The sequence below is a fragment of the Chinchilla lanigera genome, unplaced genomic scaffold (genome assembly GCF_000276665.1).
Source record: "Chinchilla lanigera isolate Chin_1 unplaced genomic scaffold, ChiLan1.0 scaffold00067, whole genome shotgun sequence".
Classification (NCBI taxonomy): domain Eukaryota; kingdom Metazoa; phylum Chordata; class Mammalia; order Rodentia; family Chinchillidae; genus Chinchilla; species Chinchilla lanigera.
In genome coordinates, this window is record NW_004955468.1 from 668,539 (window position 1) to 685,590 (window position 17,052).

Below are 17,052 nucleotides of genomic sequence, written 5' to 3' on the forward strand. Positions count from 1 at the left end.
CGGGCGCGGGGGCGGGGCGGGCCCTCTCCCCTCCCCCACCGCATTCTTCTGACGTCAGCCCGGCGACCCCGCCCTTCCGCGGGAGCGGCCCCGCCCCCTCGCGCGTCACGTGGTCCTGATTCCGGGCCGCGGCCGGTGCCAGCGTGCCTGAGAGTTGTGTAGGGTCCCGTCGGACATTTCCCGTCCCGGACTCTATTTACCCAAACCCGCACTGCCTCGTCCTTAGGATGCCTTTGACCCTAGCTCAAACTTGGTTTCCGCGGGGTCCTTTATTTCGGGAACCCCTTTTCAGCTGGGAGAAAGGGTTGCGCGGGGTACATCTGGGGGAGTCCTCCGCCGTCCCGAGGAGACAAGGCTCGCGCTCTTTCATGTTTTAATTTTGTAGTGCTGGAGGTGGAACTCGGGCTGAGTGTGCTAGACAAGCGCCGTGCCACCGAGCCCCTTACCCTGGGGGTGTGGGGTAGCGTGGACTGAACTACGTCCTCAGCACTTTTACTTTTTTGAGACAGGGTCTTGCCAAATTGCCCAGGCTAGGCTGGAACTTGGAATCCTCCTGCCTCAGCCTCAGTGGCTGAGGTTACAGATGTGTGACACCGCGCCGGCTTTAGGGAGGTAGCCCTGTAACGTCACAGTCCTTCCGCGGAGATCCTAGTCCGCCACCCCCCTTCTCCTGCGGAAACCGCGACGTCCTGCCTCCCGAGTTCTGGTCTTTGGGCTTCGCTGGAGCCCCTGCGGGAGCGCGTTTTCTGTAGCGCATCCGGTGTCGCCCCGGGACTCGGAGATGCAGGGGGTCGGGGTCACGTGACCGCCGCTCCTGCTTCCTGAGGGGGTCGAGCGGGTGGTAGGGTCCCTGAACCGAAACTGATGAGCCCTTAGCTCCTGTAGGGGGAGAGTGGGCAGCGTTCCCGGTGGAAGGGGCTATAGGGGCAGAGGCGGAGAGGTGCGAAGAGTCGCCTGCTTCTGAAAACAGTTGTTTCGACTGAATGTAGGGGTGCAGTGGCGAAATGACGCTGGTAGGCCGGGCGTGGTGGCGCACGCCTGTCATCCCAGCACTCGGGAAGCTGAGGCAGGAGGATAGTTGCGAGTTCGAGACCTGAGTCTGAAGTGAGTTCAAGTGCAGCTTGAACTGCATAGTGAGACCCTGTCTCAAAAAGACAAAAAAAAAAGAAAAAAAAGAAATGACGCTGGCGAACTGGCAGTCCGCAGGCCGCTCGGCGCCAGCGAGTGGTTTCACCCTGAGTCACCTTCGGGGTGGAAAGTCATGTAGCCGCGGATAGCTGAGCGGTAGAGAGGAGCTGGGTGTAGCGATAAGGACGCAGCCCCCACCCCACCCCCGGGGAATGTTTACTGCCCCGTTCCACACTTCCGGCGATGCAAACAGCAGGTACTGTACTCCTTCGGCCCATTCCTTGGTAAGTCGCCCTGCCTCCGGAGGCCCCTAAAAAGCACTTCGGCGCAGGCGTCCGCGCTCAGCTTTTTTTCTAGACTGTGCCAAAGAGCGCAGGGTTCCCTGCTTCAGCCAATCAGAGACCACCAGTAGTCCTACCATCTGGCGAGAAGGTACTCTTTCCACTGTCCATTGACCAATCGGCTGGTGACGTAAAAGATGGGCAGCTGCAATAACCATTGCAGAGAGACAAAGGGGAAGGCCTGCCTCGTCTCCTAGCAGAGTGGCGCGGGAAGGTAGTCGTTGTGGAGTAGCGATAAAGCCAATGAAAGTGAGAAGGAGGCGGGGTTTCTCCGGAGTAGGCGCTCCTGGGGAGGCTGGTCATCCAGGTAATCTGACCTATCAAATTTGAGTTTATTTTAAAGCGGCCGGATTGCCGAAGTGATTGACAGAATACAGCCACCTATCAGGAGTGTTTCAGACAAATGAGGGCGGGATCTCTTGCAGAGCGGCGTGGATGGCACCCAACAGGCGCGCAAGGCGTGTGGAGGCTTCCCCTCCCCCCGCGACGGGGCCAGTGGCTCCCCCTATCGGGTGGGGGCGGCGGGTGACGGGCGTGTCCCTCCCCCAATGAGAGGCGGGGGGAGGCGGGTTCTGCGCCGCCATGTCGCGGAGGCTGCTGCCCCGGGCGGAGAAGCGGCGTCGGCGGCTGGAGCAGAGGCAGCAGCCGGACGAGCAGCTGAGGCGGTCGGGAGCGATGGTGAAGATGGCGGCGGCGGGCGGCGGAGGCGGCGGAGGCCGCTATTACGGCGGCGGCAGTGAGGGCGGCCGGGCTCCTAAGCGGCTGAAGACTGACAACGCCGGCGACCAGCACGGAGGCGGTGGCGGCGGAGGAGCCGGGGCGGCGGGCGGCGGCGGCGGGGTGAGGCCAGGGTTTTAGGCGCCGGGAAGGGGGGGTAATTTTCGTAGTTTGAAGGCATTTATTTTTGAGAGGCCGTTCTGCGCACGCGCCCGGACCTTCGCGCCTTTGACGGGAGTGGGGGAGGGGCAGGCGTTGGGCAAACGGGTTTGCGCGAGGACAGGCGTTTGCGCGTGCGCGCAGCCCGGCGCGGGGGACTGAGGGGGCGGAGGCAGCTGCTCGCGCTGCGGCGGGCGCACTGCGCAGGCGCCGCGGGCCGGCGTGTGGGGGCCGGGCATGAGGCCGGGAAGCTTTTTTTCCTTTATCATTTTCCTCCCTGGCCCCGTGCGCAGGCGCGCTTCTCGCGCCAGGCCTCGTGGGCGGTTCGGGGGTCCTCCGGCGCGGGCCGCGGCTCCTTGTCCTTGCGGAGTCGAGCTTGACTCCACGCAAACGCTGGTTTTATGAAAATATTTCCCCCATTTTTCTGGACATTGGAAAGGACGATTTTCCCCTTTGGGGAGTTAACCCAGGTATTGAGCCTTCACAAGTTGGCGTAAAATTTAATCCAAAGTCCCCCACAGTCGTGTGGTCAGGCTGAGGGGGTTCGGCCTGTGGTCTCCCACTCCAGAGAGACCCGTTTCCGGTTCGGGCCCGGCCTCGTGCCCGTGAAGTTCTTACAAGTCCACGCTTTCCGCATCTTACCGGGTCCGGTGTAGCAGCTGTGGTTTACTAGAATAAAAGAGGCCCTGGCTTTGTTATAAAAGACGGTAATTGAGTCCCTATTTCTTTATAAGGTTGGAGAAGTAGTAGGGTCTCCTCACTTGCAGAGGAGTAAGCAGGTAGAGAGCTGGGTGTATTATCTTTCGTACCCCCTGGGGGGCAGGGCTGTGATCAGAACTCAGAATTGTGGAACTCCAGCCTCAGAGCTGGTAACCACCTGGAAGGTGTGCCTCGTTGGTTTGTAGAGCTCATTCCTGAAATAGACTCCAATTCTGCCCCTGTTCCATCGGCTTGTACACAGTGATTCTGTAAGGAGGCTGTGCCTGGGCCCAGGAAAGATGGAGCGAGTACCTTCCTCTTAAGTCCCAGAAGCTTCTCACTGGGTGGAGACTTCCTTTGAGGAGGGGCTGTCTTGATTCTTGGTGATTAAGGGTTGTAGTTCCTGGTTTTTGTGAAAGACCTTTCTTCCTCTCCTTTTCGGTAAGATGATAATCGGTATTTCTCAAAGCAAATTTTGGTGGGAGATAAAAAACTGGAAAAGGTCAAGACTATCTTGGCTGTTCTAGATCCAGGGACAAACGCTGGTTTTGCCCTGGCCGGACTTGGGGGTGACTGATATGCATCAGTCATGCTTGATTAGATGATGGCTTGCTCAAAGAAAGGGCGAAGAAGTTGGAGCACGTGTCCTCATTCGTGTGGCAGACAGCTGAACCCTTCATACCAGTGTAACTCTTCCCAAAGCCACTGTCTTCCCTGTTCCTTGGTTGAGCAAGAAGAGACAAGTTCCTGGAGGAATATTAAGACTTGAAACTTTTTTTTTTGTTTGTGTGTTTTTGTTTTTCTCCGGTACCGGGAACCGAACTCACGACCTTGCGCTTACCAGGCAGGCGCTTTGCCGCTGAGCTAAATCCCCAGCCCCTTTTTTTTCTCTTTTTGAGACAGAGTTTCACTATGCAATTCAGGTCTGGCCTTGAGCTCACATTGTAGCCTAGACTGGTCTCAAACTTGCAATGATCCTCATTCCTCAGCCTCCCCAAGCACTGGGATTGTAGGCGTGCACCATTTCCTTTTACTCTTCTCCATTTGGCTTTGAAGAGAAACTATAGCCAGTAGGAAAGTGGCTACCCACTTAGTTAGAGCAATTACTCTGCTTGTCCATAAACCTTGAATTGCTGCCATCCCCCCTTTTGCCCTGTGCGTCCTTCCTGAGTGATCCTTATCTGGTTATCTGACTGGATCCCCAGCAGCATAGGCCAGTGGGCTGCCATCTTGTATAGTAGAAAATTGGGCCTTACTTTTGTTTTCTTTCCCAGGAGAACTACGATGACCCCCACAAAACCCCTGCCTCCCCAGTTGTCCACATCAGGGGACTGATTGATGGTGTAGTGGAAGCTGACCTTGTGGAGGCCTTGCAGGAATTTGGACCTATCAGGTACTGGGCTCACGTACAGGCCAAGGATTGGATCTCCAAAGAAGTAGCTCCTTTGTGTCCTTATGTGTCACTATTTTCTGGTTTACCCTTCTTGTCCAAGACTAGACATTAATATTTGACCAAGGCAAGACACGAAGGCTGTTCCACGCTTGGGTTGGCCATCCTACTACAAGTTCTGTGTTGTTTTTTCCTCTCTTTTTTTATCTCCTATCTATTCATTAACATTTTGGTTTTTTTTTTCTTTCTTTGAGACGGAGTTGCCCAGGGCTGGGGATATAGCTCAGTGGCAGAGGTGCCTGCCTGGCAAGTGCAAGGTCCTGAGTTAGATTCTTGGTACCAAAAAAAAAAAAAGTTTCCCTATGCAGTTCAGGCTGGCCTCAAACTTGGGGAACAGTCCTCCTGCCTCAGCCTCCCAAGTGCTGGGATTACAGGCATGTGGCATTTTTTTATTTTTTATTTTTTTATTTTAAAGAGTAAAAGAAGGATAACAGTAATAGGGGGACTTACCGAATTACAGACAAAGTGGTAGGAAATTATCAATGGTTGTTGTTTTTCATATTGTTATCTACAAGATAGTTTCTCAGGAAAACAGATAGTTACAGACAAAAGTGGTAGGGCCTTTTCATTAATATTCTTTTCATTTAGTGAATATCTTGTTGAAGCCAAACGTGGTGGTACACATCTATAATCCCAGCACTTGGGAGGCTTAGGCAGGTGGCTCACCATGAATTTGAGGACAGCCTGAACTACGTAATGAGATCCTGTCTTGAAAATTAAAAAGGCAAATATTTGTTGAGTATTTGGCACATTCTAAGTCCTGGGAATACAAATATGAATAAAACCGTCCTGGATTTTTTTTTCCCTCCCTGAGTGTCTTACTAAGTATCTTACTAAGCCTGGTGAGAAGAGATCAAGAGTTGATCTTGGAGGAGGTAGTGATTTAACTACTTATGATATGGGGGTCTTAGTGTCAGGAAACCATAACGGGGTTCCGGAAGAAGATACCTCCTTTGTTTCCATTCCCCTGAGAGACTGAAACCTGTGTTCTTCCTACAGCTATGTGGTGGTGATGCCCAAGAAGAGACAGGCACTAGTAGAATTTGAAGATGTGTTGGGGGCTTGCAATGCAGTGAACTACGCAGCCGACAACCAAATCTACATTGCCGGTCACCCAGCTTTTGTCAATTACTCTACCAGCCAGAAGATTTCCCGCCCTGGGGACTCTGATGATTCCCGTAGCGTCAACAGTGTGCTTCTCTTTACCATTCTGAACCCCATCTATTCCATAACCACGGTGTGTGCCAGGAGACATTTCTGTAGGCTCCTCTGAAATCTTCCTTCTTTCCTTGCCGTGTTCCTTAAGCTAGACTGACTTGCCAGGGCCCTGACATTTTACCTGTCTTTGCTTTTACAGGATGTTCTTTACACTATCTGTAACCCTTGTGGCCCTGTCCAGAGAATTGTCATTTTCCGGAAGAATGGAGTCCAGGCCATGGTGGAATATCCTTTGTTGGGAAACAAGTGTTCTTTTTGGTGGGGACTCTTCACATGGCTTGGTATGGAATATTCTTTGAATTAGCATGCCATGGACCAAATGCTCTGAGAGAGCCCACTGTCTTAAGGGGAAGATGGAGACGTATATTGTAATAGTGTAAGTGTTAAAGAGTAGAAGACTGAGGTACACAGGGAAAGGAGCATAAATGGGTCTGAGGTGAGGAGGGGAACGTGAGGATGCACATTGGCCATTAGGGGAAAGGATTCTGTTAGAGCCACTGGAGAAGGTCACTGGGACATGCTTCAACAGTGTCTGACTCTTCAGTAGGAAGCCACTGGTGGGCTTCAGGATGTAATCTATTTCAGAGACAGTTCACACTTTTTAAAGGGTAGCATAAGAGAGGTCTGGGACAAAGGTGGCAGCTTGGCTTGGGGTGTTGGCTGAGAAAGTTGCTGCCATTTCTGCTGGTGGTTGGAGAGAACTCTGGGTGAGGCACCTCCACAGGGCAGAGCGCTCCAGTTGATCTCCACATTTCTGACCTTTCACTTGGAGCTGAGGGTGGTGAGCTGGCTTAAAAGCCTACATTTACCAACTCTGGGTTCTGCTTTGTCTTCACACCCTTTTGGGACAACTTAAAGCCCTTCTCAGAGAGCTCCCATCACAGGACTTTCCTTAACCTTACTCACATTTGACTCTGTGCAAAGTGCCCAGCGAGCCAAGGCTTCGCTTAATGGGGCTGACATTTATTCTGGCTGTTGCACTCTGAAAATCGAATATGCAAAGGTAGGCCTGGGAGGTGACTGCCGCTTGGCCAGCTTCCAGGTGAGATCTGGCATGGCCCATCTCAAGCTTTGTCTTGTCCTTGCAGCCTACGCGCTTGAATGTGTTCAAGAATGATCAAGATACTTGGGACTACACAAATCCCAACCTCAGTGGACAAGGTAATCCTGCAGCCACTTTGTTCTAAACACACCTGCCTCGCCTCCACTCAACTAGCGCACTTCATAAACCCGGGCTCAGGGTTATGTAATGCCATTGGGCTCCCTGTGGACATGGGTAAGGGCATCGGGGTCAGCTCTTGGAGAAGACACCTCAGTGATAGACGGTGAATGCGGGGCCTCTGCAGGTCCTACTGCTTAGGGCCTTCTGATGCTGCAGAGGTTACATTTGAGACTGAGGCTTGGATGGGGTGGGGAGCAGGGCCTCGTAGAAAATGAGGCAAAGGGGCTTAGCAACCAGTAGCAGCTCCCAAACATTCTGCTGCTCTCCTTGTAGTACCTGGCTAGAGTTACTGGCTCTCTTTCTGCTAGGCCAGGAATGGTCCTGCTCTGCCGGGGAGAGGGGTCTCATTGTGGGGGCGACAGGTGGAGGTGGTGGTAAGGTCGGTCACCTGGGCTCTTGCAGCAGAGTCTTTGAGCAAGTTGACCTTGTGGAGGTCAGACATTCCGGATCGGACCAGGGCAGACATGCCTCGCCTCAGTTGTAGAGGGGAACTCAACATCTCCGCAGGGGGCCCAACTGGACAACCCCCTTCCTAGTGTCTGTCAAGAATGGTTTGCCTTTGTTAGGCGGGAGAGGTGGAGGATTGCCTTTGAAAAACAGCGGCACTCCCTCTGAAAATCAGCAAGATCATCCATCTCTTGGTCTGATTCATCGGACTAGGCCATGGGCTGAGGGAGGCCATGGGCTGACATCGCGAGGCTCTGGGAGGCCACAGGCCCCCACTCCTAGGCAGGCAGGTAGGCCTGTCTTGCTTGCCCTTGCAGCTGGGAAGAAGTGGCGGGGTGGGCTAGTCTCTTCCCAGGACCCTCGCAATGGGCCCTGCAGGCCTGGCTGCTCACTCCAGAGGTCAGAGGCAAATTGGTGACCAAGTGAATGTACCAGAGCGGGCAATGGCATTACATGACTGCTAACAGAAACATGGCAACCAACTATTTCTTCTCCAAGGAACATAAATAGAAGATGTGCAGACCGGCAAGGGCTAGTGGCAGGGGCTGGCTGTGCATTGGTTTCGATGCCTCTCAGCTTTGGCCATCCTGGCGCTGGGGCCAAAAAAAGGAGGGCTGATGAGGTGACCTGGAGTGAGGGCAGTGCTTCGCCACCCCCTCAGGAACCATACTTCAGCGGCTCTGCCTCTGCACATTGCTCACCAACACACAGGGTAGAAAACCACTAGTTCTTCCTGGAGAGAACAGAACATGCAGCCTGCACCACGTCCCCAGAAACAGCTGCAGACTTGAGCTCACTACATCAAGAACACCACACCGCGCTCCAAGGAACAACTACAAGCACAGAGACAGAGGCAGACAGAGACAAAGAGAAAGAGACGCAACATGGCAGCAGACACTGCTTTTTTATTAAACATTAAAAGGCAAAATGCAAGCAAACTTGAACCCGAGAATGTACACAGAAGTAGGAAACACAGAGAACAGAGCTCTCCCAGCCAGCCAGCGGTCCTCTTTTCGGAGAACGTTGCATAGACTGAAGTAGATTCCATGAGCCTCCAAGACAATAGGATCCTCTCTCCATTCCTCGCCATATGGGTTTTGTTTTTTAAGTCCTTTGGTTTGGGGAGGGCGTTCTTTTTTCTTTTCAGTTTTGATATTTTTATTTTTTCTGCAGTCATCGGCTGCCAACATAATCTGCACCAACTGGAGATCAGAAAAAAAGCTTAAGCCACAACAACAAAAAAAAAAAAATCAAAAAACCAAAACAGACCTAAAACCAGACAGCCAAACAGCTCAGAGGGGCACACAGTTACCTGCTGGCGGGTAACCAGCTGTGCTCCCAAGGCCAAAAGTGCGGGCATAGTGGGGCCATTGGCACACCTCATACCAGGAGACACGCACATGGAGCGCTACACAGCCAGAAGCACCGCATTGCAGCACACAATGTGAGGAGGTGACAACACGGAGGGACACTACCCACTTCATACACCTTTATTTCCACTTTTCTGATATCTTCTGAGGACAGAACATCTGTGAGCCAATTTTGTTTTAATCAAAACATTGACTTTTAAAACGATTCTTTAAAGAAATTGTAGCGGATGTGTGCTGTAACTTGTATTTATGACTGTAAAACCATGTGATGCAGGGTCGCAGTGTATGTTTGATGGGACGCCATCTTTCAGAACTGTGCTAACTCACTGTTGAAGCGTCCAATGGTAAGAGAAAATACAGATTTGTTTTTTGTGACAAATGGACATTGTACTCTGTACTTCTGCTGTAAGTAGCCCTTTTCCTTTGTAATGACTGATTGCTGGAAAACAAAACCCAGCCTGGGTGGCAGCAAAGGGCAGTGGTTTCGAGCCCTGGGTTTTGGAGTCAGCCAGACCTGGGTTCAAATCCTGACCCAGCCACTAACTTGCTTTGTGGCATTGGGCCAAAGTATCTTTTAACCACTTGGTTAAAAGTTAACCATTCAGTTTTTGCAATTGTAAAATGGGGCTAAAATGTTAGTACCTACCTCATAGGGTTGTTGTGAGGAATCAAGAAAGCTGTGATGTTTGTAAAGCGCTTATCCAGTGTCTGTCACTTAAGCGCTAAGTTAACGGCAGTGATTATGACTGCATCTGGTGATGGGAGCGGGGTCTGCGCCATTGTTGGGTTGAGAACGTTGATGCCTTGTACACAATTGCTGATTTGAACTGTTTCTGCTGTTGCCTGCTCATCAGCTCCTGCAGTCCATCTCCTTGGGCTGTGTGTGTCTCAGGGAGGGTGATTGGGCCCAGGATTAAGTTGAAGGCACCTCAGAGCGGCAGGCTCTGGAGTACCCAGAACCGTGGGGGTTTGGGGAACAAATTAATGTAGTTTCTGCCCTTTCATCGTTCTTAAGCGTTTCTCCCTTCACTGGGACTTTGTAAAACTGCTTTTAGCTCCCATCATACATCAGCTCCTTGACAGCTTGTAGGTTTCCCCAAAGGGCTGAGAATTGGACTTACCCACTCAGGCCAGGGCAGGTGAGAGCAAGTGAGCACGGAGCCTGACCTCATCCTTCACCGGGAAGGGAATCCATCCCTTGCATGGGATAGAGAGGGGAGGCGGGCTGTACCTTGGGCCTGGGCTTCATACCCACCTTGGTCAGGTCCTAGGAAGGAGTTCCCCAGCAGGGCTTGTAGGGAAGCTTGAGGACGCTGAGCGACTTTGGGATTTGTCCCTAGTCAGAGGAGAGATGCCCCTCTTTTAAAGTTCAACTTATAACTGTTTTTTCTGCCTACAGGTGATCCTGGCAGTAATCCCAACAAACGCCAGAGACAGCCCCCTCTCCTGGGAGATCACCCCGCAGAATATGGTGAGGGCAGGGGGTTCCCCTCCATGGACTCCCGTGGCTCATGTGCCCCTGCCTGCCAACTGCCGCACAAATTCTCACCCGTCCTCCCTCTCTTTCCTTCCCACCCCCCAGGAGGGCCCCACGGTGGGTACCACAGCCATTACCATGATGAGGGCTACGGGCCCCCCCCACCTCACTACGAAGGGAGAAGGATGGGCCCACCTGTGGGGGGTCACCGTCGGGGCCCAAGCCGCTATGGCCCCCAGTATGGGCACCCCCCACCCCCTCCCCCACCACCCGAGTATGGCCCCCACGCCGACAGCCCTGTGCTCATGGTGTATGGCTTGGATCAATCTAAGATGAACTGTGATCGAGTCTTCAATGTCTTCTGCTTGTATGGCAATGTGGAGAAGGTGAGCTTCTGCTAGGTCCATGCCTTTCCTTGTAGACTCAGCAGGTCCAGGGGAGGCCCTGAGCCTCAGGTTGGCAGGTAGCAGAGGGGGAAGAGCCAGTGCGGAGCTGGCCGCCTGCCAGAGCAGGTGACTGGAAAGTTCATGCAGCCCACAGCAGATAGGTTTTGCTTGGTCCTCACAGTTATGGTTTGTTTTTTTTTAAATTTCCTTTCAAATTACCAGTGTTAAACCAGGATATTACTGCTTAACAGTACTGGCACATGCCAACACGTAAATACAAAAATTTTAAAACCTGTTCATTATATAAAATTCATTATGTAAGGATTTTTTCTGGAAAGCTGAGATCTGCCAGGCAGGGTGCTTTCCTGCTTTCTCAGTGGAATGCTTGGGCTGGCCAGTGACTGCCTCCTAAGACCAGATGGTATTTTCCTTGTATCAGACCCAACCCATCTTGGAAGTCTGTATAGTGTATCCTTGCTTGGCCCGTTAAAGATAGCAATTAATACACGTGAAGTGTTCTTACAGATGCAAGTCCTGTTAAAAATGCTTTGTGGGTAATAACTTGATCCGTTTTCACAGTAATGCTTAGTGGGAAAGGAACGATAGAGGTTACATAATTTGGCCAGGTTCACATACCCTTTCTGTGGAAAAACAGCTAGAGCTAGATAGTCAGGCTTTAGAGCCTGTGTGCCTCGGTCTCAAAGAACTTCTGTGTAGCGTACACATACGGGCATCCTCCAGTGCTGCGGGTGTGGCTTGGGTAGAGCGCTTCCTGCCTGCGCGCACCACCCAGAGTCCTGTTCCCAGTACTTGTAGCCCACACAGAACATCCTGCACACTTGATTGGCTGTGTAGCAGACCAGACACTGATAAAAACTTTCCTCCTTTTGTAGTTTCCCATTCTGCATCCTTAAATGGCCCTGTCATGGGCATGCTCTACACTTAGAAAAGCACTCCTAGGCTCCACTGCCCACCTGGTATACTTGGGTACGCTCGGCCTGTTTCTAGTAGTCCTTAGTCCCCATGCACAAGTGAGAGTGGAAACCCAAAGCCAGCGAAGTTACTGTTACGACTAACAAGAGTTGGGGAGAAGGTGGTGGCAGCTGGGCAGTGTGCTAACCCTTGTGGTTGCTCTCCCCAAGGTGAAGTTCATGAAAAGCAAGCCAGGGGCCGCTATGGTGGAGATGGCTGATGGCTATGCTGTGGATCGGGCTATTACTCATCTGAACAACAACTTCATGTTTGGGCAGAAGATGAATGTCTGGTAGGTGCTGTTGCCCCAGGCAGGGAGAGTTGCAGAGGGGCTGGGGAAGAAAGATGGAAAGGCACGTGGACCCTGAAGAGGAGCACTGTGAGCCTGAGGTGCTCAGGTTGGAGCGAGGTGTGGCAGTAACGTTCTCTGCAGTTCTCCACCATTCCCTGAGGCCTCCCTTCTGCTGTGGAGCAGCGTTCACAGGCACATAGAGCTGTTGGATAGGCACAGAGCCAGCAATTCCTCTGCTAGGGAGATCCCAGTGGAGGGCTTGGGGCCTGACTCCCCTTCCCTCTTACAGTGTCTCCAAGCAGCCAGCCATCATGCCTGGTCAGTCATACGGGCTAGAAGACGGGTCTTGCAGTTACAAAGACTTCAGCGAATCAAGGAACAATCGGTTCTCCACCCCAGAGCAGGCAGCCAAGAACCGCATCCAGCACCCCAGCAATGTGCTGCACTTCTTCAATGCTCCCCTGGAGGTGACAGAGGAGAACTTCTTCGAGGTGGGTGTATGGTCCCCACATCGCAGCCATGTAAATTTGCCATGTCGGTTGAGCTGCTGCTCTGCCCGGCCCTGGATTGGGCTGGGAACATAGCAGAGATGAGAATGGATAGGATCCCTGCTCATGATAGTAACATGGGATGAGAGTAGCACCGTGCTTTTAACAGCAGATACATACACTTCTTTGCACTCTGACAAGCTGGGACAGCTGCTCGTTTGCTGGAAAATTCCTGGGCCAGTGATCAGAGTGCAGTCTTAGTACAGCCACGTTGTCGGTGGCTCTGGATGCTTTGGTTACTTTGGAAGGTGGAGCCCCGGTAAGCTGGGTGAGATGTAAGGTGGCTGGCAGGAGAGGAGGCCAAGTCAGACTTTGGACTTGTTGTGGCCTTGGGTGTTGGCTTCAGTTGAGCAAACATTTGTCTAATGTCAGGCACACCCACAGTGCTGCTGAGCATGGGAAGTTTAAAAAAGCGTTCTAGTCCTTGGTGTTTCTACGCTTTTGTGTCACAAGAACACCTTAAAGAGTGTGTGGGACAGCTCATTCAGGACCCCTTCTGTTTTTTGGGGAAGTATTTCTGTTCCCTATTCCCCCATCCCCAGTCCCTATTCCTTTTCTCCAGAAAATTTCTGGCATTTAGTCCCAAGGCCTGGTTTACTGGAGTGCTCCCTGTGCAATCCTTGTTTCTATAAATTCCTTCACTCTTTTTTTTCCTTTTTTTTGGATTCTCAATTTATTTCCCTTGAACTTATGCAAATAGTTAACTTTCCAAAAGATGAAAATCAAGGCAAATGCATTCCAGGAATGAGGTAGATGAGTACTAATAAGGAACCATATTGTTCTACGACTCTGCTAGGCAGTGACTCATAGTAAGCATAGTAGTGTAAATAGCCTTCCATATCCATGAGTTCCATGTCCGTGGAGTCAAGCAACAGATCAAAAATATTTCTAAAATTATATCTGTGTTAAACACGTGCAGGTTTTTTTCTTGTTATTCTATACTTGTCATTGTTCCCTAAACACAGTGTAACAACTATATATAACATTTACATTGTTAGTAGGTAAAAATAATCCAGAGATTATTTAAAACATAAGGTTGTGTAGTTTCTATCCAGTTCCTACACCATTGCATATGATACACTTGAGCATCCCTGAATTCTTGTATCCTGGAACCGATCAATCCCTCTGCCACCCCCTGTGGATATATTAAATACCATTTTATTTATTTATTTATTTTTACTTTTAAAATAAAAGGAAAACATTAACAGACAACCTTTTACAAAATAGCAGAAGAACAGTACAGACAATACAGAGTTACAAACAAAGTGGTAGGAAATTAACAGTGCTTGTTGTATTACATATTGATACCTTCAAAGTGGTTTCTCATGATTCACTGTCTTACTGTTGCAGATTTGTGATGAGCTGGGAGTGAAGCGACCAACTTCTGTGAAAGTATTCTCAGGCAAAAGTGAGTCAGTGTCCTGCCTTCCTCTTGTTCCCTTGGTTCTCTGTGGCCAGCTGCCAGGGCTGCCTGCAACCTGTGCTTTCCCTCTTGCTTTCTCATCAGGTGAGCGCAGCTCCTCTGGGCTGCTGGAGTGGGAATCTAAGAGCGATGCCCTGGAGACCTTGGGCTTCCTAAACCATTACCAGATGAAAAACCCAAGTGAGTATCTGTGTGTCCTACAGTCTTTCCCCTGGTGGCCCAGTGGATTGGCTGGCATCAGTCCAGAGCCCTTCCTGCCCTTGAAGTAGGGCCCAAGAGATTTCCTCCCATCCCTGACACAGGTGGGTGGGAGCTGGTCGCCGGGAGAGCAGCCTGGTAATGTTCCTCCCTGGAGGGCCAGCCTAGCTGCTTGCTGCTACGCACTTGGGAGTTGCTTAATGCCAACTTGAGAGTTGCTCAGGCTTGTCTTCAAAGAGCTGGTATTCTTGTGTCAAGAGACTGCTTCAGGCAGTACCCAGAAAGGGGGCCCCACCAGCTGAAGTGAAAGTTGTGCACCCACTTGCTCAGCCAGGCCTGTTGCCCTAGGTAGCTAAGGAGATCAGAATTGTCTCAAGGGCGTGAGGAAGAGGAGTGGGGCGTGCCTAGTGTGCAGGTTCATAAAGTTTCAGGTTCCACAGTGACAAGTTAGACCCTGGCAGGTGAACTACAGAAAGTGGGAAATGGGTGCAAAATGAGAGGATCTGGGTGGGGAAGCCTCCATAGAAGGCTCCAACCTTACTTCTCTCTTTTCCTTTATAGATGGCCCCTACCCTTACACTCTGAAGTTGTGCTTCTCCACTGCTCAGCATGCCTCCTAATGCAGGGGTCCAGGAAGAGACATCTAAGCAGGAAAACGGTTCTCTTTCGTTTTGCCATTGGGTTTTTTTGTTGTTTTTTCTTTTTCCAGAAAATGTTCTTGTATTCCTTTTTTTTTTTAATGCTAGTTAGTAGAGGCTTAACCATAATGGAAATGCTGGAAGTCTGAAGGGGGTGGGAGAGGGGAACTGATAGCTCCCAAGATTAACCTTCACTTTTTAAAAAATTATTGTACATGTGATTTTTTTTTTCCCCTGTTCATACATTTGTGCTGCCCATGTATTCTTGGCACATTTCAATAAAATTGTTTGGAAAATAAACCTAGCACTTGCTGGGATTCCAAGGTGTGTCTCCTTCTCTGTCTTCCACTCAGACTTGTGAAGAGGTGCAGGCAGGTCAGGGCACTGCCCTGAGAGGACCACGCCGGCTTGCAGATGGAATGATACTAAGGATTGAGGCCTTTTCAGGAAGATGCTACAGGCCTGGTGGCATTCTTAGAGGGCCTTGCGCAAGCAAGCTCATTCTAGTCGGAGAGTCATTTAAAAAATAAGTGATAAAAGTGATAGTAGGGCCAGTATGGTAACCCTGTAACCTGTAACCCAAACTGCTCAGGAGGCTGAGGCAGGAGAAAACCTTGAGCCCAGAGAGTTTGAGGCTGGCCTGGACAACATTGCAAAATCCCACATTAAAACTGTTGGATTAGGGGCTGGGATATAGCTCAGTGGCGTAAGTGCCTGCCTGGCAGGTGCAAGGTCATGAGTTTGATCCCTGGTACTGAAAAAAAAAAAAAAAATGGGTTATCTACCTTATGCTGCAATTAAGATGAAAGTCCCCACTGAGCCCCTTTAATCATGGTTAATTTTTTTGTGATTTTTTTTCCATAAGGAAATTGTTTTTCTAAAGATCCCTTTGTGCTGTACAGCGTTCTGTGTCATGTAGAATGCTGTCCCTATCTTCACCACTGCAACGTCATTGTGTGAGTATGTCGGCATGTACGTAGCCTGGTTCTGAAAATAATTTCCAGGTCTTGCTCCTGCAGACATTTCTGCAATGTTCATTATTTATGCAAATAGTTTAGTCAGTCTCAATGGAACCCCTGAGTTGAAAGGTAGAAATAATTGCAGCATAAGATGGATGCCTGCCACCTGATGTGACCCTATGAACATGGCTATAGTGAGTGGGGCAGAGCCTGGGAGGAGCCCAAGTTAAGGACTTTGATGTCTTGGAGGGATGAGGTGGCCCACAGGGGAAGAGGTCACAGACATGTCATCTGAGAATCTACATTATAAACATTACTGAGGTCGCGTGGTGTCCTTCAAATGAGCAAGCTGCTTTGCCAGGGAAGGTTTTACTTGTAAGTCAATTTGTTATTTTAAAACCAAAGAGATGGGGATAAAAGTGAATTTTACCAGTCTGCCTCCTAACTTCTTTTTTTTTTTTTTGGTTTTTCTCCGGCACCGGGAACCGAACTCACGACCTTGCGCTTGCCAGGCAGGCGCTTTTGCCGCTGAGCTAAATCCCCAGCCCCTCTGCCTCCTAACTTCTGATAGTGCTCTTAACACCAAAGGATTACACTAACTGTTACAACTTGCCACACATCTTGATACCTTCCGTTTTGCATTGCATGGATCATGCAGCAGTCTTCTATGGATGGATAGTTGCTGATGCTTTTTTTTTACTTTTTGCAGTACCGGGGGTCAAACTCACAACCTTGTGCTTGCCAGGCAGGCGCTTATGCCATTGAGCTATGTATCCAGCCCTGCTGGTGCCTTTAAAAGCTTCCTGTTTAGCCTGCAGAACCGGATAGCAGCTACATTAACAGGAAAGTTTCCCTACACTCCTTCCAGCCCAGAGACATCTGTTCAAAGCCTTGGTGAACATCTCCCTAAGGAGCCTACTTAAGCAGTATTTGTTATGCTCTTGGGTAACCCTTTTTTCCAAGGGATTTTATTTGTTTGAGAACATGGACTTCTAGCCAAGCCCAGGGGGTGCATGCCTGTAATCTCAGCCACTTGGGAGGCAAAATGGTGGAAGATCACAAATTTGAGCCCAGCCTGGGCAATTTAGCAAAAACCTGTCGCAGAAAAGAGGGCTGATTGCTGGGAATGTAGCCCCATACCAGAGTACCAGAGCACTTGTCATCTGCATGCGTGTGTGGAGGAGGAGGGTGATAGGGGTGCCCTAGGTTCATCCTCAGTATCAGGAAAAACATGGATTTACAAAAAGTCAAATTTAAAAAGCGTGGCTGGGCATGGTGGCACATGTGTGTAATCCTAGCACTGGGGAGGCTGAGGCAGGATGATCACTGAGAGTTTGAGGCCTGCCTGGACTACAAAGTGAGTTCAAGGCCAGCCTGAACTGTGTAGTGAAACACTGTCTCAAAAAAG

General features: G+C 50.5%; 1 protein-coding gene across 3 annotated transcripts in view; it reads left to right on the forward strand.

Annotated features, from left to right (window-relative positions):
• Nucleotides 1-15,002, forward strand: part of Hnrnpl (heterogeneous nuclear ribonucleoprotein L) — a 15,364-nt gene extending 362 nt beyond the window's left edge. Inside the window, exons 1-13 of one of the 3 annotated variants that reach the window (XM_005399826.2) lie at nt 2,021-2,309; nt 4,319-4,437; nt 5,494-5,731; nt 5,852-5,937; nt 6,619-6,715; nt 6,801-6,873; nt 10,151-10,222; nt 10,334-10,614; nt 11,757-11,878; nt 12,168-12,369; nt 13,777-13,834; nt 13,934-14,029; nt 14,609-15,002. In XM_005399826.2, coding sequence (XP_005399883.1) covers nt 2,052-2,309; nt 4,319-4,437; nt 5,494-5,731; nt 5,852-5,937; nt 6,619-6,715; nt 6,801-6,873; nt 10,151-10,222; nt 10,334-10,614; nt 11,757-11,878; nt 12,168-12,369; nt 13,777-13,834; nt 13,934-14,029; nt 14,609-14,667 — 1,761 coding nt within the window. In that variant the 5' untranslated portion in view covers nt 2,021-2,051 and the 3' untranslated portion in view covers nt 14,668-15,002. Of the gene's footprint in view, nt 1-2,018; nt 2,310-4,318; nt 4,438-5,493; nt 5,732-5,851; nt 5,938-6,618; nt 6,716-6,800; nt 6,874-10,150; nt 10,615-11,756; nt 11,879-12,167; nt 12,370-13,776; nt 13,835-13,933; nt 14,030-14,608 lie in introns of those variants that run through there. The other 2 variants (XM_005399828.2, XM_005399824.2) reach the window with 2 other exon arrangements.
• Nucleotides 15,003-17,052: the final 2,050 nt, after the last annotated feature.